Source organism: Schistocerca gregaria, chromosome 7, assembly GCF_023897955.1.
Source record: "Schistocerca gregaria isolate iqSchGreg1 chromosome 7, iqSchGreg1.2, whole genome shotgun sequence".
NCBI classification, from domain to species: Eukaryota; Metazoa; Arthropoda; class Insecta; order Orthoptera; family Acrididae; genus Schistocerca; species Schistocerca gregaria.
Genome location: NC_064926.1, coordinates 38411945 through 38437206, shown reverse-complemented (window position 1 = coordinate 38437206; position 25262 = coordinate 38411945). Strand labels below are relative to the sequence as shown.

The 25262-nt window shown below is 40.5% G+C and overlaps 1 protein-coding gene across 15 annotated transcripts in view; it reads left to right on the top strand.

The window, feature by feature from the left end:
- Positions 1-25262, top strand: part of LOC126281331 (cytoplasmic dynein 1 intermediate chain) — a 183071-nt gene that overhangs the window by 33912 nt on the left and 123897 nt on the right. For all 15 annotated transcript variants that reach the window (XM_049980207.1, XM_049980205.1, XM_049980209.1 and 12 more), the window contains exons 2-3: positions 2553-2657; positions 4893-5113. In XM_049980207.1, the coding sequence (XP_049836164.1) occupies positions 2559-2657; positions 4893-5113 (320 nt within the window). In that variant the 5' untranslated portion in view covers positions 2553-2558. The remainder of the gene's footprint in view (positions 1-2552; positions 2658-4892; positions 5114-25262) is intronic.

Below are 25262 nucleotides of genomic sequence, written 5' to 3'. Positions count from 1 at the left end.
GTATGTGTCTGCCCTGCTGCCCCCCGCAGTTCGCTTTCGTCGCCTGCTTTGACAATTGGATTTTGCGCTCCCTCCCACCTTCAGAGGGTGAGCCCGACACCGCCTTGGCTCCAGGCTCCGGTTCATATTCATCTCGACCTCAGCTCGCTCCCGAAGGAGGGTACTCTGGCTGCAATGTATTGCTCACGGTTTGTCGAACTTCGTGCGCGACTTGCCAGTCACACCTTTATTTACACTGATGGCTCCAAAACTGACGATGGGGTCGGCTGTGCCTATGTCGTCGGGGCTGTCACCTTTAAATACCGGCTCTTCGACCGGTGTTCCAGCTTTACGGCCGAGCGTTTTGCTCTCCATCAGGCCGTTCAGTATGCCCGCCGCCACTGCCATTCGTCGTATGTACTCTGCTCTGATTCACTCAGTGCTGTTCAGAGCCTTGGAGCTCTATATCCGGTCCATCCCTTGGTGCAACGGATCCAGCAGTCCCTCCATTCTTTTGCTGATGATGGCTCTCCTGTCAGCTTTCTGTGGGTTCCCGGCCATGTAGGAGTGCCTGGGAATGAGGCTGCTGATGCTGCAGCCAAGGCTGCAGTCGTCCTGCCTCGGCCAGCCTTCCATTGTGTCCCGTCATCTGACATTAGTGGGGTTGTTTGTAAGAGGCTTGTGTCATTGTGGTGGGATACTTGGTCATCACTTCAAGGAAACAAGCTCCGGGCCATAAAACCGTTCCCAACTCCTTGGACAACCTCCTCCCGACCATCTCGGTGAGAAGAGGTCCTTCTGACCAGGTTGCGGATTGGGCATTGCCGGTTTAGCCACTGCTAACTGCTCTCCAGTGACCCAGCCCCGCAGTGCCCTTGTGGTCATGCATTGACAGTGCGCCATGTTTTATTCTCGTGTCCCCGTTTTAGTCAATCTCGTGTTGTCCTGTCTCTGCCATCTACTTCACAGGATATTTTAGCTGATGACACTCGAGCACCTGCTCGAGTTCTTCGTTTTATTACTTTGACTGGCTTGTCCAAAGACATCTAACTCTTTCACTTATTTTATCTGCATCTTTGTAAGAACTTTCTGGTGTCCCCCCCCCCCCCCCCCTCCCACCTCCGTTTGAGCTTTACTAGATTCTATGTGCTCTTACAATTGCGACTGGGCGCTAATGACCCCAGTAGTTGAGCGCCCTTAAACCCCAAACAAAAAAGATTGAAAGAGAGAAAATTTTCTTCACATGTTCTTAAATAAATGTGGTTTACTTTGTATATGAAAACAGTACATAGCAGTGTAGTATCTCGGTCTTCTCCTTACTTCCTGTGTAAATGATACCAAAACATGGATGCCATAAAAAAAAATGCAGTCGTGCCCATTTTGCCCAAAATCTTACGTTGTGTTGACCTGCAGGTGGCATGGATAGCATATTTTCTTCAATAGTCTTAAATGCTATAACTTCCAGAACAATACAGCTAAGATAAAAAACTCTTCTACTGAAGCACGCATCAAAAATATTATTTAAAGTAGACAAACAAATATTTTGCAGAATTTGTTTCTGGTATCGCACTTGTCTGTCAGTACATTTACTCTAGTGGTGTTTGTGGTTAATAACAGGAGTGAATTTTAATAGATATGCAATTCACAATACTATAGGTATAAATAATGTCCAAATAGGTTATGTATCCCTATCTGTGATTGAGAATGGACATTTATATCATGATGCAAAAGTCAATAACAGGTTGCCACTAGACAACTAAGAAAACTATTCCTCCTTCTAATTTATCAAAATATTTGGACTCAGTGATGTAAATTCATCTTAACACTAATATTAACGTAAAACAGGTTCTTTGATGGTATAGACAGCTGCTGGCGGTCTTTCTACTGTTAGATAAATGTTTGGTATGAGGTATTAGATAAAATAAGTTGAGCTATAGAAGTGGAGCAGTGGTTCCTTCAAACAATGGCTGCTGGTAACTATAAATGTAAAACTTCGCCCATTCCACACTCTGAAGTCTGTTCAAGGTAGGATTTATGGAACATGATGGATGGTTGGATGGATGGTTGGATCATTCCAACATGTGATAATCTACTGATTTATTTAGGACCCAGTTCCATATGTTAATGTTGTCTCAAAACATTTTGCTCTATCCCTGAAATGTCATTCTGTTGGTGGCAAAAAAGCTGCACACCTCAGTTTACTTCAGACTCCACACCTTGTAGTGACCTCTATAGGTCTTAAGAAGTCTGTAATACTAAGTGGCAGCATTATATCCTTGGCAAGTGCCACAATTAAAACTTAGATGTCTTTCAGACTTCAGATTGTTTTCCAAAATTTTTCCAAATGTATGTAGTGAGGCACATCCTGTCCCGATCACTGTGTGATCGAATATTTAACACCAGTGATTGATTTGGAGCATCACAGTATTTGAGTTAGCCGCCCATACTGCATTAATCCATAATTATGATTTATGTTTGTTTTTTGTACACTCATTGTGTTTTTAGCATACAAAAATAATTGCTGCTATTTGGAAAGTATCTAATTTATTCTTGCATATTATTTTTTGTTGTAGATCACAATGTCAGATCGTAAGGCGGAACTTGAGAGGAAGAAAGAGAAGCTGAGACTGATACGTGAAGAAAAAGAACGACGTCGGAGAGAAAAGGAACAAAAAGATGTAATTATTTGCTTTTTTTTGCCTTTTCTGTTATATCTTTTAAACCACGATTCTGAGACGTGTTAGAGTATAGTCATTAAAAAAAAATCAGGACATCTTATTATTGTATTTAAAATACCATGTACCTTTAGAAAATGACAAAGTTATGAAAATAAATATAACATGTGAAGATAGTGATGTTAGAAAGGAAGCTTTGTTAAAATTCATAGTCAATATGTTACTATGTCACATTTTAAAAAACAAATTTCTGCAAATTCTCATAAGTTGTGATCAAGCCATTACAAGTGAACTGTTGTGTTGGTATCACATTAAATATCTCAAAGTTAGGGATCAGTTACGACAACACTACTGAAGACAGTTGTTATACTGAAGATGAGTTTTAATAATTAAGACAATAAACATATATCCTATGCACATAAATACAATGAATTCTGATGCTACATTGTTTGTTACTCCAGGCAAAATTATGCTATCACATGCAACACCTAGTGATCTCCTTGCTGCCTTTTTTCAGTGTCCAGTATTCTAATAAGAGTATGTGAGTTGAAATTGATATCTTCACAATGTTGTTCATTCATATGAGAATTCCTTTTAAAATAATTCATCATAGATTTGTCCTCATTCTTAATGTCTCTTCCCCTCACCCATCTGCCTCCAGATTTGTTCAGACAGTGGACTGAGTAAACAGAACATTCTGAAGAGTACTACCAGACTGTGACACCACCGAAAATGTTTTCTTGGAGATGAAAATATAAAATGTGACTCAGTGACTTGACCCACAGCCCAAATCTAAGATGACCTTGGAACACACTTTTTTTTTGTATGGTAGCAAGTGGCAGTAAATTGGGGGTCTGTTTCCCAGCTTGCTGAATGAAAATTGTCATTGGAGTCGTGAGTGTCTGGGCATTACACTAGGTGTTGAAGCCATGACACGCTATGCTGTTTCAGGGGCCAAAATATTGTGAGAGAAATACTCTCTTTCCTGTTATTTTTTCTCTACAAATGAAACAAATAATTCCATAAAATTTTACTCAATCTTTCAGCATTATTAGTATTTACAAAGTCTCAGAGAATGGTGTAAGCTATTGGGAAGGATGGGTAATATGCCAGTACAACATAAATGAACACCAAAAGTGAACAATAAGAATAGAATACAAAGAATGAACATCTCTCATTAAAAAGGATGCAAAACAGGGACGCAGTCTTTATTCTCTACTCCTCAATCTCTACTTCGGAGAAGCAATGATGAATGTAAAAGAAAGATTCAGGAATGGGATTGAAATTCAGGATGAAAAGATATCAATCCTAAGAGTCACTCATGACCTTACTATTCTCAGTGAAAGTAAGGAGGAATTGCAGTAAATGGAATGAACAGTTTACTGAGCACGGAATATGGATTGAGAGTGAAGAAAGAGGAGAGTAATGAGGAGTAGCAGAAATGACCTTAGAAACTTGCCATCGATATGGGGACCAGAAAGTAGATGAAGTTCAGAAATTATGCTACCTAGGAAATAAATTTAACACTTGGAGAGTGCAAGGAGGATATAAAAAGCTGACTAGCACAGACAAGAAGGAATTCCTGGCCAAAAGATGCCTCCTAGTATAGACAATTGGCCTTAATATGATGAAAACATTTATGAGGATGTATGTTTGGAGCACAGCATTCTTTGGAAGGAATCATGGACACTGGGAAAACCAGAGAAGGGGAGGATAGAAGTGTTTGGGATGTGGTGCTATAGAAGGATGTTTAAAATTTAGCGGCCTGATTAGCAGTCCAGGTTCTCTGCAGAATTGGCAAGGAGAGAAACATGATAAGATGATGGGTCAGAATGACAGAACATGTTAAGACATTGGGGAGTAACTTCCATGGTACTAGAGGGAGCTGTAGAGGGTAAAAACAGTAGGAGAAGACAGGTATTGGAATATGTCCAACAACTAAGTGTGGGCATTGGGTGCAGGTGCCTCTGTGACATGAAATTTTTTGGCACAGGAGAGGAATTCAGGAATTCGCAAAGAGCTACATCAAACTAGTCAGAAGATGACACTCTTGAGCAGTAAATGACCATACATAATATAAACATATCCTTATTACCTTGTATTCTTTTTTCTCTTTTATGACCTAGTTAAAAAGAGAGTCTGGCCTTGGTAGCCAGTGACAGTTGTCCAACCTTAAAGATGATGGTTTGCTTTATTACACTAAAGTAATTCAGGGTGAATTTTTATTTTTTTTCTCAGGTCGAGGAAGCTGCCTTACGGACTGCTGTTGGAGGCCTGGGAATCGAAAAGGACCAACGAAAGGAACTGGATCAGATGTTGTCTTCACTAGGAGTGGCACCTGTCTCTGATGTTCTTTCCAGCCTTTCAAGCATGTCAAGCCTTACTTCTGAAACAGGAGGCTCCAACAATGCTCAAGACTCCTCCCAGCAAAATACAGCACCACCACCCACTTCACACAGGTATATCTCTCTCTCTCTCTCTCTCTCTCTCTCTCTCTCTCTCTCACTCACTCACTCACTCCCATGACTTAAGTCCTTAAGTCCCTGTAGGTAAACTTTCAGAAACAACAAAGAACTACAGGCGTTTGTTATATTACTGAGGTGGATAGTGCACTAAATTATTGTATAGTACCTACAAGTAAATTACATAAAATTGTTGTTAAAGTACATGGATGACCTGGTATCCCTGTTCGTGATCTTTTATTAAAAAAAGCAGGGTTTAGGTCATTTTTCAGATTAAGTTCAGTTGTGTATCTTATATAACAACAGTCTGATATACACTGATGAGCCAAAACATTATGACCACCTACTCAAAAGTATATTGATCCACCACTGGAATGTAATTCAGCAGTGATTCTGTGTCTGTGTTCCATGGATTTGACAAGTATTTCATAGGTTTCCAGAGGTTTGTGGCACCAGATGCCTACTCGCTTTGCATAACTTTTGGGTGGTTGGTTCGTGGATGTGCCTGATAACATCCCAGTTTGGTTTCATTGGATTCAGATAAGCTGAATTTGATGCCAAAGACATCAGTGTGAGTCCATTATAATGTTTATCAAATTATAGCAGCATGATTCTGGCCTTGTGGCATGGACAGTTATCATAACTGTTCAGGAACCCCCCAGGGGTCTTACCACTCTTTGGCAGGTTTGTGCTTGGCTACCACGGGGCCCCAGCCTTTGCAGCACTTTTTCCCTTCCGCGCTGTATGTGTGTCCTCTTAATATTCTTCTTCCCCTTCCTTGGGAAACATGTCTTCGGGTATTGTTGGGAATGTTCTGCATTCTGTCGCTGAACTGTGAAGTCTTAACTTTCTTTTTGGTTCCCTTCTCCTTTCTTTGTTTCGTTTCACCTCTCGTTCCTCCGCTTGGGCGTTTGAGGATCCTCTTTTTTCTTCTTCCTCCCTGTGTGCTCCTGAAGGTCCTGAAGGTGACTGGGTAACGAGTAATTCCCAGCCCTGGGTTGACAGGTAGGGTTCGCACATACCCCCGGTACAGGCCAGGCCCGTCGAGGGGTCATTGCCTGAGCTGCAACCTTCCCAGATTGGCCATTGGGCCCTCTGTCAAGTGTTTAGGAGGTGTGACCTGAGGTGTGAACAGTCACCAAAGGTGGGTGTGCCCCCCTTGTGAATGGGGCCCCAGTTGGAAGGAGCGTGCCATTGAAGACACTGGCAGTCATGGGGGATTTCCTCCTAATGAGTCAATCATCCTCTCCATCGATGTTGATTCGAAGACCCTCCCCGCTGCACCGCGGTTCTGTGTGGTGTTATGTACTGAAGACAGTCAGTCCTTCGCAGGTCAATCCGTTTATTATTCAGAAAGGTGTTGATGCCATTGCTGGCCCTGTAAAATCCTGCTCTCGTTTACGGAATGGCACTTTGCTTTTGTAGACGACTTCTGATTCTCAAGCACAACTACTACTTTCTGCTTCGCTTGTCTACAGCTACCCTGTTCGTGTCGAGGCACATAGAACTTTGAATTCTTCCCGTGGTGTAATTTACACCAGGCTGCAGGACCATCTAACCAAGGCTGAAATAGAATCTTACCTTTCTGATGATGGGTGACATTGCTGTCCGTTGTGTAATGAAAAGGTCGATTCCTCCTAGGTGCCCATCTGCACCCTTTTCCTCACCTTTGGTAGTGTGGTGCTGCCATCCAAGATTAAAGCAGGCTATGAAATCATCACAGTCTGGCCGTAAATTCCGAATCCGATGCGTTGCTACCAGTGTCATTGGTTCAGTCACACAAGAACGTCTTGTCAACACCCAGCCACATGCATAATTTGTGCCAGGGTTTCACACGAGGGCAAATGTCTGCCTCCTTCTCCCTACTGCAATGGCGGCCATGCCACCTCCTCCCGGGATTGTCCTGTGTATCTAGATGAGCGGGCTGTTAAAGAGATTCGGGTAAAGGAAAAAGTGCCTTACCCAGTAGCTCGCAAGTTACTGGCTAGTCGCAAACCCTTTGTTCTACCATCCTGCACCTATAGCTCAGTTCTTGTTACCCCCTCGCTCCATGAAGGACGTGGCCACACAGGCGCGTGCCCTCAAATTTGACTCTGAGGTTGTGAAGTCACCCGGTATCAAGTTGGCATCACCGTCCCTCCTGTCATGGTGTCCAACAAACTGTCAAACTCTTGCCTGAAGGGGCGAAGCTACCCACTACACAACCGACAGGCAGGAAAGGACAGAAGAAATACTCCCGAGAAGACTTCCTCCGTCCCTCCAGCCAAACAACACCCAAGTCTTCCTCTTACCAGAAGGGCTCAAAGAAGTCTGCTAAAGACAAACGGTCTTCAGTCTTCCCCACCTGACTTTCTCCCTCTGTGCCATTTATGTACCTCCATCCTTCGATGTCACCAGGGCAGAAGTCCTTCAGCTTATTAGGCAGCTACCTCCCCACTTTTTGCTACTCGGTGACTTTAATGCACATCATCCCCTTTGGGTTCTCCCAGGACTTGCCAGAGAGGTGCCCTGTTGGCTGACCACCTTAACCAAATCACGAAATGCACAATGTGGATTTAGAGTGCGACGTTCTGCAGTTGACCATCTCGTTACTCTGTCCACCCATGCCATGAATGGTTTTCTGTGGAAATCCCAGACTGTGGCTGTGTTTTTAGATTTGGAGAAGGCCTAGGACTCGTGCTGGAGAACTGGTATCCTCAATAGTCTTTACATGTGGGGCTTCCGTGGGCACCTGCCCTGTTTTCTTTGGACATTTTTACAAGACCGAGTTTTCAAGGTGCGTTTGGGTTCTGCCTTGTCGAACACCTTTATTCAGTAAAATGATGTGCCTCATGGTTCCGTCCTGAGTATCATCCTCTTTTCTATCACCATTAACCCTATAAAGGCCTGCCTCCCGCCGGGCGTTTCCGGCTCCCTTTTTGTCATTGATTTTTGCCATGTATTGCAATTCTCCACGTACATGTCTCACTGAGCGGTGTCTTCAGTGCTGTCTTGATCATCTTCACTCCTGGAGAATCACTTATGGCTTTCACTTTTCTACTGACAAAAAAGTCAGTATGAATTTCTGGTGGTGGAAATGGTTTCTCCCACCATCTCTACATCTTGGGCCTGTTGCCCTTCCATTCATTGACACTGTGAAATCCCTGGGGCTCTTGCTAGATAGGAAACTCTCATGGTCCTCTCATGTCTCTCATGTCTCTTACCTGGGAGCCCGTTGTTCACAGTCTCTGTGTCCTACATGTCTTCAATGGTACTTCTTGGGATGCCGATTGAACGACCCTCCTCTTTTTGTACTGGTCCTTTGTCCACTCGAAACTTGACTGGGGTTCTTTGTTTATGCATCTGCTCTCTCATCCGTTTTACGCTGTCTCGACACTATCCATCATCATTGCATCCGTTTGACCACGGGCGCCTTTTACACCAGCACGGTTGAGAGTCTGTATGCTGAAGCTCCTGAACTACCACTGTCCTACCGCTGTGACTTTCTCCTCAGCAGGTATGCATGCTGTTTGTCTGCCATGTGTGGCCACCTCTCCTATGCCGCCTCCTTTGATGATTCCCTAGGTCATCAGTAGGGGGCTTATCCCTCTTCTCTGTTACTTCCTGGAGTCCACTTTCACCACTTCCTACAGTGGCTTAACTTCATGCTTCCTGCAACTTTCCCAGTGAGTGTGAACCCTTCATCACCTTGGCTTCTTGAAGAGGCCCATATCAACCTTGGCCTTAATTCGCTTTCTAAGGACACTACTCCAGCCTCGATCTATCACCTTCAGTTTCACGACCTTTGCATGGAACTTCGTGATAGTACCTTTGTATACACTGATGGCTCTCGGACTGACCATGGCTTCAAGTGTGCCTTCATCGTTGACACCTATGTCGTTTGATATCAGCTTCCGGCACACTCCTCAAGATTTACAGCAGAGATTTTCGCCATGGATTACATCCAGTGACACAGCCTTCCCAATTGTAAAGTCTCTGTAAGCTGTACACTGCTCATCCCTTAGTGCAGCAGGTCCAGGAAAACTGCCACTTGCTCATCCTTGGTGGAGCCAATGTCATGTTTCTGTGGATCCGTGGTCATGCCGGTCTGCCACGAAACGAGGCTGCTGACACTGCTGCCAGTGCTGCAGTCCTCGTACCTCAGCCCGCAAGTACCTCTATTCCCTCCGATGATATCTGCATTGGCGTCTGTCAGGAGGTTGTGTCTCTTTGGCATCACCAATGGTCCTCCCTTCACGGGAATAAGCTTCAGCTTATTAAGCCTCTCCCGGTGCCTTGGACAACCTCCTCTCAATCCTCCTGCTGGAAGGAGATTATTTTTTAACTCAGCTGCATATTGGGCACTGCCTTTTACCCATCATCATTTGCTCAGTGGCGCTGCTCCACCACTTTGTACGCATTGTGCCCAAATTTTCACTGCCACCACATCCTGCTGGAATGCCCTTTTTTTACCAATTTACATTCTAGCCTTGGTTTTCCGTCTGATTTATCAGCCATTTTATCGAATGACGCACAGGCTGTCAACCACGTTTTACTTTTTATCTGCAGAAGCAATATGGCGAAGGCCATTTAATTTTTAGTTTTGGACTTCCATTTTTACATGGTGTTTTTGTAAGACCTTTTTCCACACGCATTGTTTAGCTGTCTCCTATTGTGATGTATTGTGCGATTTCAAACATTCACCAGTGCCATGATAATCTAGTGATGTTATTGTCAAGTGTAGGCTTAAACTAAATTGTGCTCATTCCAAGTTTTTGAGGAGAGTTGGCCTATCCTCATTTAAAACAACCTTTCTCTAATTTAATTGTGCAATTATGAGAGAAATAATTTAGTTTCAGAATTTTCGGACACTTACAAAACTATATTTTTGTCAGTTAGCTGTACGAGTGTTTCAGATATGTAATTTAATTCGTAGCAAATTAGCATTTATGGTTCACAGTTTAGCCAAAGTATACGTCACACCCTGAATTTCATTGTATATAAACGCAAATTAAGATGTGTTTTTGAGAAATTGCAGAAGCTACCATTGTCCTTTGCATAATCTAAGAGTAATTTGTAAGTAATTGGCATTTGTGATGTAGTTACTGTAGCAGATTTGCTAAATAACACTTTGTGTTACATCTAGTATTCCCTTAAAGATGAGTAGCTCTATATATTATCTGCATTTATTGTATATTAACTCTGTTTTTGAGTTTGCTAACAACTATAATCAACATAATTTTTTTTAGGAAACAGTTATTTTTACCACAGGTTTTTGGGCTCCCTAATATAAATCTTGTTTTGTGTATCTGCTTCAGGTATTATTGTGAATTAACAACTTTGCTCCGAATTGGTGAGTGGGAAGGGCTCCCAAGAGTCATGTACCTGTGATACGTGTACCAGATATATCTCAAGTACTATCCTCCCTGTGTATCCTGTCTCATCTGCAGAAGGTACAGGATCTATCATTACCTGTCTGCTTGACTGCAAGTGGCATGTCAGTGGTAATTCTAAGTGTCCCGTACAGTGTGGATGGGGACCAGGGAAAACTCAGGGTGCTGCTTCAGTTCCCCTAACCAACAAGTTTGAGGTGCTGTCTTTCACTGAATTGTTTTATCCTGTGTCAGGAGCAGGCAAATGCAGTAGTGTAGGGGTCTATTAATGTCGGCAATTTAAATGTACGGCGAACAATGGTCTACTTAGGGAAATCACAGCAAGGGACATGAAAGGACACCAGGTGCACTCTGTGTGTATGCCTGGGGGGCCTAATTAAACATGTTGAAGAGGCTACTCTGGCAGCCACTGGAAGAACAGGGTGTAACCATCTGAAGATTATGGCACACATTGGAACAAACGATGCCTCTCGGCTGGGCTCTGAGGTCATTCTTGGGTCATTCCAGTGACCGGCAGGGAAGGTTGAGAAGACTAGCCTTGCACGTGGAGTTTTAACAAAGCTCACAATTTGCAATATTGTCCCCAGAACTGATTGTGACCCTTTGGTTCTGAGTCAAGTGAAAGGAGTGAACCAGAGACTTCAAAGGTTCTGTGACAAGCTATGCTGTGACTTCCTGGACTTGTGTGTGGGGTTGAGAAATGTAGGGTTCCCCAAGATAGGTCAGGTGTGCACTACACATCAGAGGCTGCTTCTCACTGTGTGTGTAGGCACACAAGGGTTTTTTAGTTAGATGACTCTCCATCCAATCCTTATCACAATAGCTGTAGGAAAGACAGAAGTATTAGTGTAAGATGGAAAGAAGTGCCTCCCACAGGTGAGAGTATTAAAATCATAATGGTAAACTGCCGAAGCATTCGTAACAAAGTGCCAGAGGTTGAAGCACTCATGAAAAGCTATGAAGCTCACATAATACTAGGAACAGAAAGCTGATTGAAACCTGAAATTGATAGCAGTGAGATTTTTGGGGAAAATTTAAATGTGTGCCGAGAGGACTGGCAAGTGTAGTGTATTTGTCACAGTAGACAAGAAACTCAAATCCACCGAGACAGAAGTAGAAGCTGCATGCATGTGAGATTGTTTGGGCAAGACTCACTATCAGGTGTGGGCATAAAATGATAATTTTATCTTTCTATCGCCACCAGACTCATTCCTGATTTAACCGAAAACTTTAGAGAAAACCTCAGTTCACTTGTACATATGTTCCCCCTTCATACTGTAATCATTGGTGGAGACTTTAATCATCCAACAGTTAATTGGGGAAAATTACAGTTTTGTTAATGGTGGCTCTGATAAGACTTCCAGTAAAACTTGATTAAATGCCATCTCTGAAAATTACCCAGAACAGACAGTTAGGAACCCCACTCATGATAGAAATATACTGTATCTAATGGCAACAAACAGACCCGACATCTTCAAGGATATCTGCATTAAAAGCATCAGTGACCATGATACAGTTGTAGCAACGATTACTACCAAAGTGCAAAGGACAACTAAAACAAGCAGAAAGATATATATGTTCAGTAAACTAGGTAAACAATCAGTAATGTTATACTTCAGTGAGGAACTTCAAACTTTCAGCGCAGTGTAGGAGCATGTAGATGAACTATGACTCAGGTTTAAAAGAATAATTGATCATGCATTGAATAGATACGTACACAGTAAAACAGTTCATAATGGGAAGGCATCTCCGGAGTATACAGTCTCTGTCAATAAACTTCTAAAGAAACAGAATTACTGCATAATAGATGTAAAACAAGTTGCAGGGCTAAGATAGAGAGGTTCTGAATAAAATGCATTTGGCTGTCAATAGGGTAAAGTGTGTGCATTTAATGACTACTGTAACAGATTGTCAAATGACATTTCACAAGATACAAAGAAATGTGTAAAGGCTGCTAGTGGCGCCACAGCTAGTGTCCAGTCCCAAGTGAATGAGAAAGGAACTGAAATTGAGGGTAGCAAAGCAAAAGCTGAAATGCTTAACTCCATTTTCAAGTGTTCCTTTACAAAGGAAAACTCAGGAGAATTGCCCAATTTAATCCTCGTACTACCAAAAAGTTGAATGAAATAGGTAATAGTGTTAGTGGTGTTGAAATAGCTGAAATTGTTAAAAGTGAACAAAGCTTCAGGCCCTGATGGAATCCTTGTCAGATTCAATACTGAATTTCCAGCCGAGTTAGCCCCTCTCGTAACTGTAATCTATCATAGACCCTTGAACAAAAAACTGTATCCAGTTCTTGGAAAAAGGCACAGATCACACCGGCCTACAAGAAGGATAGTAGAAGTGATCCACAAAACTACTGTCCAGCACCTTTGACATAGATTTGTTGCAAAATCTTAGGACGTATTCCAAGCTCAAAGTAATGAGGTATGACTACCTCAGAGCCACCCAGCATGGATTTCGAAAACATTGTTCATATGAATCCCAACTTGCAAGCTTTGGATCAAGGCAACCAGGTAGGTGCAGTGTTTCTTAATTTCTGAAAAGTGTTTGACTCATTACCACACCTACGCTTATTGTCAAAAGTATGATCATATCGGGTATCAAGTAAAATTTGTGACTGGATTGAGTACTTTCGGGTAGGGAGAACACAGCATGTTGTCTTGGATGGTTAGTTGTTATCAGACGTAGAAGTAACTTTGTGTGTGCCCTGGGAAGTGTGTTGGGACCCTTGCTGGTCATGTTTTGTATTAATGACCTTGCAGACAATATTAATAACAAAGGAGGTTTCCCTGGATAGTGCAGTTGTCTTTAATGAAGCACTATCTGATAGAAACAGCATAAATATTCAGTCATACCTTAATAAGGTTTCAAAGTGGTGCAAAGATTGGCAACTTGCTGTAAATGTTCAGAAATGTAAAATTTTGTATTTCATAAAATGGAAAAAAATGTAGTACCCTATGACTAAAATATCAGTGAGTCACTGTTGGAATTGGCCAACTTGTCCAGATACCTGTGTGTAACACTTTGTAGGTGGTAGACTTCGGAAGTGCAAGCGGTTTACAAAAGAGGATGCTTTCAAATCATTTGTGCGACTGGTCTTAGAATATTGCTCAAGTTTGTGGGAGCCGTACTAGATAGCACTAACAAGGGATGTTGAATGTGTACAGAGAATGGCTGCACGAATGGTCACAGGTTTATTTAATCCATGGGAGTTTGTCACAGATTGTAAAGGAACTGAACTGGAAGACTCCTGAAGATAGACATAAACTATTATCAAAGTTTCTAGAACCAGCTTTAAATGGTTGCTATGGGGATATACGACGACCCCAATGTATTGCTCATATAGGAATTGTGAGGATAAGATTAGAATAATTGCTGCATGCACAGAGGCATTCAATCAGTCATTCTTCCCGTGCACCATACACAGATGGAATAGAAAGAAACCATAATAACTGCTACAATAGGATATACCCTGTGCCATGCACCTCGAGGTGGTTTGCAGAGTGTAGATGTAGATGCAAAGTTTCATTGTAATAGAGTGCTGGAAATTAAGGCATACCACGAACAATGAAGCAAATGAGGTACGGATCAGTCGGTCCATCAGGTTTATATTTTACATGAAGTATCCAACTATTATCAATAACATGTTTCCCTTCAGGAAATTTTACCAACCCTCAGGTAACATTTTCTTTGAATACCTCCATTTCTTCTTTCATTGGATTAAATCATTTATTGGAATCACAATTTCCCATAGCTCCATTGAAGTTATTTGGTGCAAGCCATTCATAGATTGCCTTTGTCAGGCAAACTAATAAGTATGTTTCTTTAGACGGATGAGCCTGGTAAGCCAGTTCGTAACCAGTCAAATTCGCTAGCAGATCTATTTTACAAACTGGATAATAATGTAGTAATTAATGCAAACATTTTTGGTTACTAGTCTCAATTTGATTAATAGTAAATTTAATTTTTTAGAATTTGATTGAGAATTAGTAATAAAGTCACCTTCCTTTTCTATTTCTTCAGATATGGAATTAAATTCCAACTCACAAGGGAACCATCAGACCTGTTAATCATGGATTTTGATGAGTCTTTGATATGTTGTAGATGGGCCTGCCCTCAGTTCCTTGTTAGCAGCTTCTCGTGAGAATTTCTAGTTCCTGAGAAAAAAATGTAATGTTAGTCAAGTGTCAGCCAAGGAAATGTTGCACAGCACTTAATGTTCACTGCTGTCATGCTCTTGTAATGGTACAAATCTGACAAATGTCTTCTCCCCCCCTCCAACCCTCTTCCCCAATTTCATGATACAGAAATAATTATTAAGGCTATCTCTGCAGCAAACTTTCTACAAATTTATGTTTCTTTAGTTACAGAATAGATTACAGAATTGTCTTGCTCGCTATTGCTTGCTGTGCTAGAACAACATTCCAGATGACATTTGTCATAGAAGCAACTGTAATACAAGTTTGTTGAGCACCATGCGCATTTAATGAAAGCTACTGCCTTGCAGCATATAGTTTTCAAAAGTGATAACAGAAAGCTTTGTTCATTTAAATTCAAAAAGATTGTTCTTTGTTTGATCAACTTTGATGCGAACTGCAAGTATTTGATCATTCCTTTGAAAGCAGGTGCATGAAATTGACACTGAATTAAAGAATGTATGTTTATGGAATCTTTTCTCAAAGCAATTTGTCTGTTAGTCTTCACCATGTCAGGAGCATTTTGAATTTTTTTGTGAAAATTTTAACCTGCTTCTAATAGTAAACATTACAGAGTTGCCAAAGTGGAGTACATCTAGGTAGGATAGTTACTTTGTGCAGCTGCTTGCTTATCTTTAATCTACAAACATGTGAGTGTAAAGTGTCTTTATCAGTTGCCCTTCCCACGAAGTAAGAAGATACAGAAATTTTTCTTGCTCCCCACACACAGAAGAGAGACACCTTTATAAAACTTTTCATACAGCACTTTCATGAACAGTTACATTTTTCATTGTATAAGTCAACTAGTCAAACCTTTCTTGAACAATTCAACCAAATTTTCTGGATGTTTCTTGCAAGCATAAGAAAATGCAAAGGGATATCTTTCCTGGCAGAGCTATACTGTCTATGCTGTGAAGAAATGACTTAATCTTGTTCAAATCTTTTTTGTGCAGAGGGATCATTATCACTGCTTGTTCCACAATGTATCTATTGCATGTTGATTGGCACTGGCAGCCGGTATGATTGGTATTTATTGTGATGTCAAGAGTATTTTGAACCAAGAATGCTTTTCCAGTCTACAACCCAAAAGGTGTTTTATCGTGAATAGTTGACTTTCCATTGTGACTGAGTACAAAAATGGCAGTGTCACATGCATGAGCCCAAAATGATTTCGGTAACCTGTTAGGTGATAATATGGAGAAAGCTGATTCTTCTACTTGATGATTTGCTTGTTCAGCAACATCATTTTGCTCGGGTGAATCTGGACACTGCAGGTATTGTGTTACAATTGAACTCTTCTCCACCATAAAACTGAAACACTCCTAAGTTATGACCAGCACTATCATACTCCTTCAAAAATGTTTCCAAATTGTCATCTACTTCAGATTTATTTCACATGAAGTATATCCAATCAAAATGAAAATAATCATTGTCAAAAATCTCATAGTGATGAAAACCATTAGTCAGTTCACCAACAGTTTGTGGATTATCTCTATGAAGTCTGATTGGGTTGCAACAGTGTTCGCCAAGAACATATCCATCACAAAACTGCTATTTTGGAACAAGAGAGCACATCTCGTGTTTTATGTTTGTCTTGATGACCAAGTCTCTTTTGCCTTTCTTGTAATTGTTCTTTTGGAGTTGCTAATTTCATATTTATTTGTGAATCTGTATTACAAATGTGCATATTCATAATGTATAGGCCTATTGAACCATAAAGTTTTCCTATTGTGACTGTTCCACATCACTGAATGATGCAGTCTTTCTTATGGTAAATCACTTAATGTCCACATTGTGCAACTTAACAGAAAATTTGGTGCCTGGTATCAAGTACCTACTACATTATCTCTAGGAAAGCAGGTACCTGCTTGTTGTTTATATGTACTTCAGTATTAACGCTTCGAATCCCATGTGTGTTAAAGAACATTGCTGCCTGTTTTCTGTACACATAGTGGAATCAGAAACATTTCAAATATAATGAAATGCAATGTATTTGGTGAAATGTAAAGTGTAGTGCGAGAGTCAGAAATCCAAGAATCAGTGCTGTCAAAATTAGGGTGAACTAGCAAACCAGTGGTGAAAAATGTACTTGGTCTACTCTTTACTTTTAAACTGGAACTAGAATTATTGTTACGTGTTTGCAATAACATATTCAACTTTCTTGCAACATAGACATGAAAGAGTATCTTTCTCCTTTGACTTGTTCCACTCGGTTGTGAAGGTCTTGTGTTTTTGCTGTTGCTATCTGATTTTGTACTGGCGTGCCTGACTGTTTGCATGTGTAGCTGGTGAATTCACAGTGAAGCACAAATTCTCATTGAGAAGCTTTGTTGTCTGCTCAGCTTCAGAAATACGAAACCAGGTCAATGAATGGAACTGATATTGAGGACCTATGTTTTGAAAATATGACGAAGCTGCTAAAGAGGCAAGGTTACATTTGGATTACTTTTTCTCAGTTCCTTTTGTAATTCATTGAAAATATTTCCAAGTAGCAACACATGTTTTGTTGCAGACATGTCATATTTTGTTGTTTCAAAAAAAGATGGAACAGCCGGTATAAGTGTTGCAATGAAGATTGTTCAAACACTGGTAAGTGTCCCAGAGTTCTTTTGCGTCCTTCTTTCGTACACAAATAGCAGGTTCCCCATTAAGTACTGTTCCGGTGATAAGAGCTGTTCACACATTGTCCCACTGCCAGTGCCAAAATATTTCAGTTTATCTCCTTCCGCTACTGATTTATGTTGACATGTTCCAACTACAATCGAATAAGGACAATCAGTCTGCCATTTCGATGTTTCCCACTGATCTTTGTTTGACAATGTGCGAATGTTTGTATGTGTTTGACTACTGTCATCATTTTGCAAATGTTATGTCAACTGATAGTGAGCAAAAGGGCAGGGGGGTAGCAGGTCTTACTAAACTTTCATTAAGATTGTTTTGCAGCTGTGATATTAAGAATTTGTTCTGTAAGTGATCAGTTCATCAGTGATAGAGAGAAGTGGGAAGTACATATCATTGTTTAGAGCACTGTGAAATTTTGGCACAATAGTTTTTTACTATTTATTAAGAGCTAATTATGCTGTGCACAGTTACTAAAATGTTTTGTCACAGTGTTTACTGAGTGCTGTAATTCTTCTTTACTTTGTGTCATCTGCAAATATGGTTCTTTTGTGAGCATCCTTGGTTAAGGTTAGACCGTGACTGTACAAAAGCAACAGAATGGTTCCATTACTGAGCTTTGGCACACATTATATTTAATTATACTGTGACAGTCGTTCAGCATTAATTTTAAGGTTGAAATTGATGTACTTCATACTGCCTGCTTAAGAGTGCTCAGGAAGGAAATGAATGAACTGTTGGACAAACTTCAAATACCATATTCCACGTTTTGATAGCAGAATCTTATGATCCACCATGTCAACAGCTTTTGATAAGCCAATAAATACTCCTGTTGATTTCTTTTAGTTCCGGTTAAGAGTACAGACCAAATAAATCCAGGATATTCTTTTGACTGACTTCCACTGGCTTGAGGTGGCAGCTGTCGGACACGTATTCGGCAGAAGAGTATTGAGTGCTTCAAACCAAAAAGGTTATAATTAGGCAAGCTTTTGGAGCCAATGACACCTTCAGGGAGAAGTGTTGAAGGAGGAGGAGGAGGAGGAGGAGGAGGAGGAGGAGAAGGAGGAGTAGGGGTGAAGGAAAAGGACTGAAGAGGTCTAGGAAAAGGGGTAGAAATGGGAAAGGTCACACAGAATCGTACATCAGGGGAGGCTTACTGGACAGGTGAAACAAGCACTGAGGTCACGATTGTGATGGTTCCAAGTGACACTGAGACATTGCGCCTTCCACAACTGTCAGCACATGGAAGCAGTATTTAACCGCGGCCGCAACAGCACGTCACTGTATTTGGCCAGCTGGGCTGTGACATCCAGTCTGTGCCATCTGTTCCATTGCCATGACTCGGATGCCTTCAGACTGCAAAAGAGGGACATTCGTCTATCTGCCCAGCCCGAACAGTCAACACCACACCAGCTGTTGCCTCCTCGGGATTGCTTGCCATCACCAGAGTCCAGCCAGCACTTAGGAGTTGGATTCTGGACAACATTGTGAACTTGTGCTATGCTGGCCAACACCACCTGCTGCCATTTCTGCACCACAGCCGGGCCATGTGCAGCATCTGGACCATCTCTGAGTCTGCACACCATGTCGACACCCCACTGTGTAAGCAGGTCACCTGTCTGTGTCTCCTGGCATGACCTTGCTGGCAGCTACAGTGCCGAATATTACGTGAAGAAGATACTATGCTTGACTGACTGTACTAGCAGGATGAAATAATAAAGACTCATTGTTTACCTTCACGTGCCTCTCTATGGCCACTTCTGACTAGTTTCATTGTGAAATTCCAGCAAAATACATTACCATAGAGGCAATGAACTAATATTATACCCTCGGCTGCTGCCCACATCCACTATCTTTGGCTTAGAACCCACCCCATGACTGACCAGATATTTTCCATATTACAGTTGGTTTATGGGTGTGTTTCAACCCAATGCCCATAAACATTCTTCTTATTACAAATGGTGTCAGGAAGGCTGTTGAAGGTAAAGATAATGGACAGCCAGAAGACCACCATAGTTCATAATTATGTATAAGTGCCTTTCTTCAGAGGAAACGGAAGTGAGTGGAGATTCAACAGGGACAGTAACAGAAATGTGTAACTGCATGGACCTTTTTCTCTCTTTTTTTTCTTTCTTTTTTCTCTTTCTTTTTTCTCTTTTTTTTTCACTTATGGAAACAGTACATGTTGTAGCCTTGTATCCATGTTGTTCAACATGCTTAGAGTAGACTCATTAGTAGAATTTGGCAAAGGCCCAAGAGCTGGACCTCTTATGTCTGAAGTTGCAAGCTAACCAGAAGGATGCCTTGTGTCCTGCTGCATGCCACATCACTCTGGCATAAGGTCTCTCATACTGCTCTAAGAGTGCACTCTCATCTCAGTGCAGAATGTTGTTGCCATGGATTCATCGATATCCCTAGTATTACTTAATCTGCTGGCTAATCTTGTCTTGTATAGGAATTTCACAGAAACTTATATAAAGCTTTACAAATTATATCTTTGTGCTTCAGCTATTTTACTGTACTCCTCATTCTTACCACAGGTGTTAATTTTCTTATAGTTTACTAGCCCTTTTGCTTTGACTACAAAATAGTCATTCCACATTCTGCTCTTCTTGTGTGTTCGATTACAAATTTTCAAGTGTAATGTATAATCTATTACAGATTTTAAATTACTTGCAGTTAGCATCCAGATATGTTTATTTCTTTGTGAGGAAAGTAGTCCTTCTACAATCTTAATGAATGTGCTCCACAAAAATCAGACCACTTTTGGGCACTTTTGTTCTGTATTTCCTCCCCATATTTATGTATGACTTCACTATTTTTAGTATTTTTTGTGTGTGCATATTAAAATCTCCCATAAGGTATATATCTTTCTATCGATTAATGTCACTTACAACATCTATCAGGTCTTTATAAAAACCCACGTTTGATTATGTTATCGGCACCATATGCTACCTCATCATGGTTCCAAATTTAACTTTTGCAGATGAAGTTCAGATGACAGCTGAACAGGCTTACAAATGGTTCACAGCTAACAAATTTGAGTCTCAATCTCACAAAGACTGGTCTTGTAAAGTTTCAAAGCCGACTGACAATATTAGTGTGTATTTTCATGTTTTTGGGGCATAATTACTGTTATAAATAACTGAGCATTAGAGTTAACGGTGAGTAGCATGCAATACAAGTTTGTCAGAATTGATGTATTTGTGAAATATTAGAAGAAATTTAATGGATCACTAGTACTAATGATTGATGAAAACCACCACAGCTGTATTAATATACATTTTCAATAATTATTGTGTCATGACCAGTTTTTTTTTAGAACATCAGGTTGCAGACTTGTGCCAGTGAGAGGTCTGTTTGTATCCAGTGCACACAGCACGCCATGTCACATGTACTTATTGCTCACCATACTCCTGTCAAGGGATCAATAGAATGTTCATGTGATCGTTGTATCCAAGACTGTCTCTGATATTACACATAACACCCCCTCCCCTTTATATCATGATGCTGGCACAACTCGGCAACCTGCTAATGTTATAAAAGAATGAAACTGGTTACATCACAATAACTGTGTATTATTACAGCTGTCGTGGTTTCCTTTCATCATTAATAATCATATTGTGAGGTTTCAGACAAGCAAAAATGACCCTTTAGCCCCAAAAGTAGACATTGGTGGTTATATATCGAATGAAGGACATGGAGTAAAATTCCTTGAGGTCCAGCTGAATAACAAGTTAAAATGGAGTCAATGCATGGACAAGCTAATCAAAAACTTTAGTTCAACATGTTATGCCCATAGAAGCCTCTCTCATTGTGTTGACCTAAAGACAAGAACATTTGCTTATTTTTACTCTATGTTGTCTTACCGAAGTATCTTCTGGGGAAGAGCATGTAAATTAAATCAGCAATCACTCAATTCAGAATAGATTTACTCTTTAATTATTTTCCCTGTTGATTGTAAAATTCAGTTATAGCTGAACTGTGGTATACAGTCGCACTACAAGAGACACAAATAGTTTCCATGTGGACTTAGCATCCTTGTTCATGTTTTACAAGAGTGTGACGTACTCTGGTAGTAAGAGATTCATTTGAGCAGTTGCTAGCGAGCCATGCACATGCGCAGAGCTGAATTCACGTATGAGCAGTGCCTTCCTCCTGCTTCTGGCTACTTGAAGCATCTCTGTTTGCCATATGAGCAGTAGCAGCAAGTAACCAGATGCTAACAGGAAAAATTTTTCCGGCGCACCCAAGATGCCAGATCCACGCATGCGCAGAGCAAGCTGAGTTATAGATGGGGGAGGGTCTTTCTCCATGTGACCTGTGTATGTGTTTCGTGACATTGCGGGTCTCTTCATTTATGGCTCCCATGTCAAATGAAAACAATACAGATTTCTTTGGCCGGGAGTCATCAAGTGAATTAATATACATTCTCATTATCGTGAAATAAGTTAGGAGTTTCAATTTTATGATTTTATATTATTTCCATGTTATTAGCAATCGACCATTAATGTCTGTAATGAAGCTATTTCTGTCTATTTTGTAGAGAAATTTGCTTCTATTATTTTTTTTTTTTTTCCATTGAGGCAGTTAGTTTATTTGAAACAGTGTTTCATTCCGCACTGTTGGTTACTTTCAATTTCTTTCAATTTCTTTCAATTTCAAATGCAAATTTTCATTTTATGAGAGGAATGACATTATACCAAAGTAAAGAACCAAACATGAGAATACAGTACTGGACCTCCAAGAAAATTGGTATCACGAAAACCACATAGAAAAGCTGAATATCAGGTGCTTCAGAATGCATCTGGATATATAAATGTGCAATTAGAGTGGAATGAAGCATTTTAGTATGCTTTATGAAACTCCAATGCTGTTGGAGTAGTCTCTGATGTCCTGTTCCTTTCATGTCACTGTAAGATCTCTTAATGCTATTCATATGAACATACATAAACATTGACTTCAATCTCACTAAGGAGGCAAGTTTGGTCAGTAGTTTTGAACTAAATACTTTTCAAATATATTGACAGCTTTAGCAGAATTTTAGAAATCTGCCTTGTGTGAAACAGTGTTTTTCAATCACAAGGCACTTATCTCGTTCTTTTTAGGCCTGAAGTTATTTCTTAATTTGTGTTTACATCTTAAATTTATAGAATGCCATTCTATGCTAAATTGTAGACTGGCAGCATACCGTTTTTTATTGTTTTAACCCGCCACGTGGATTTATATTTATTCTTAGAGTAGAATATAAACTGTCAGTTGTACAGTTTCTGTGCCTCACAGACAATCTTGTTAATTTTCTACCCATTTTGAAATAGTCATGAAATTTATTCTCTCTTATTCTGGTGTAAGCTACACAATAAACTTTTTTTCCCCAAGAAATTTGTACTCCATCCTACTAGCTTGTTGCAGTGCTGTATGGATGTGAACCTGATTGGTAATGCTACACAATAATATTGCAGAGTACGAATTAAAAACTGTCAGTCACCACATTCTAAAATGTTATGGTAATTTGAGCTGTGGAGTTTAATTTTGAAATGATATTATGCCAAGAGCTGCTTCCTTATATGCATCCTTTATCTGGATGGGACATGATAAAACAATTGCTCTGAGGACAACTCTGTATGTCCTCTCAACAACCTGCAGCAGGGCTGCACCTGGTCACATGATGCCCCACCACACACGAAGTGCCACACAGAAAAGCGTATGAGGAGAGCAAGCACCAAGCACAGGCTGCCTACGTCATCGTAGCTGCATATGTGCAGTACAGCCTGATGTCTGGCAACTGCTCAAACCAACCTAAGCTGTTCAACCAGCTCGCATCTAACAAAGGAAGAAATCGTGAATCCCAACTAATTCAAAAGAGAATTGAAAATGTACGTCATTAACAACTCCTTTTACAAATTATCTGAATATCAATATTCTATTAGTTACATGGCAAGTAGCCATGTGTGTAATATAGCTGTATGACAATTGGTAAGATACTGTAAATCAAAACCAGTGTTTTCAGATGTGAAAATACATTCTTTTAACTATTGCTGTAAGGAAGTAGATATTAACACTAGCAATTCCAATGCTCTTTCCATAATGCACATTACCCATCCTACAAAAACCTTTATTTGTTGTTGACTTCTATGAACACTATAGTTTTTAAAGACATATTGATATGTTAGTAAGGCCCAGAACCTGAAAATACCTTTTAGCTCACTCTTAACAGTATCAACACGCTTTCAGTAACAGGTACTACCAATAGGGGAAGAGGGGGTCTACTTTATGCACACTGAAAAAATTAAAAAAATGCAAATTTGGTTAATTGTTGGCTTTTACTCACAACATACTGTTTAAAGAGATACTGATGCGTAAGTGACGTCATCCACATGAAAATATTGAATATGACATTAATCTGGGAAGTGAGACACTCGTAAGATTTAAATTTTGGGGTTAACTTTAACTGAAAAATTTTAGAAACATTATGGACTCTGGCAGACAAATTCAGCAAAAGCAACAAACATTTTTTCAGAATTTTAAAATGTGAAATAACTGACCAGTTTACACATCAAATGAATTCGCAATTGCAAATGAGGACTCTGGCAATGATGAGTTATTGCAAGGAGTTAGCTGTTGGAGTGGTGTTGGCTGCCCATGCTAGCAAACATGGAGAGGTCCCTCCTTCATGGTTTGGTGATGGCAGAGTTACAGTGATGGCATAGACAGACATACTAGGCATCACTTATTTCACACCTGGCTAAGCACACTGACTGCCTGGGAGGTCTGTGGTTGAATACTGCTTCCATGTGCTGACAGTTGTGGAAAGCATGACATTTTGGTGTAACTCGGAACCATGTGGGACAGGGAAATGGCTGGGGTCTGGCTTAGTCAGCAGCACGTTTTGATGATGAGGGAGCCAGTCAAGCCAGAGCGGCTTCTCAAAGGATGGCCCAGGGTATTGATGCCCAGAATGGTGTCACAAAAGTCTTACTTCTGCTGAGGTAACTGTATATAATTCATGTTTCCATTCCTGGTTCAGCTTATCTTTGTCACCGTTTACATCTCTTTTCCTTTTGATTGATCCAGCACTTGGCTCACAGCTGAGTGTCTATGTCTGCATGTGGACATTCTTCACCTCAGTTCACATTTTGAATCGACTAGTAGCTACATAATATGACATTGTGAGAAAGAAATTGGGTTCAGGAAAGGTATCCTACTTGCATAAACTTGCTAGCATTCCCACTTACTGCTTACATTGCATATATCCAGTTATTAAAAAAGAGGAGGAGGAGATAAAATTCCTTAACAGTTGCTTTTCAGCTGCTCTCCTGTGCTCATAATACATTTTACATCTCAGCCTGAACTGCTATTTTTTGGGCTACCTTCCTGCTGATAATTAGCCTCTGAAAAGCATCACAAAACTCTGCTGTCACATTCTCCCATAATAACAAATTTTTACAGACATCAGTGGTGGATTTAGTGCTATTATGTGCCCAGTATCCTGGCGAACCTAGAGCAGTTGAGTTGATGTCACATCTGTCAATCACCTTGCATCCATGTAGTGCCTCAGCATATTGCTGCTTTGGGTCAATCATGCATAGTGTAAAGACAGAAAATCTGGATCATTCAATTCTGTTGTGACACTTGAACAACACTGTACAGCATCAGTGCTGAACTACCACTGGTTCCAGATGAATGCATTATGTATCACTTTTTGCTGTGCATTGCATCTGTGCTACTTACAGTCAACAAATTTTTCTGATTTCGTTGTAGGATTGTCTCTGTACCAGGGGAAATGAGAAATGATCCTGAGTTAAATATTCATTTTTGTTGGCCTAGTGGAAAAATAGACATGTACCATCTCTGTAGGGCTGAATATAGCATCATAGACAAAAGCAGTAATTGGAGTTCATTTAATTTGTTTGTGGAATAAAATTAAGATATACAACTACACAAAATTTCATAAGG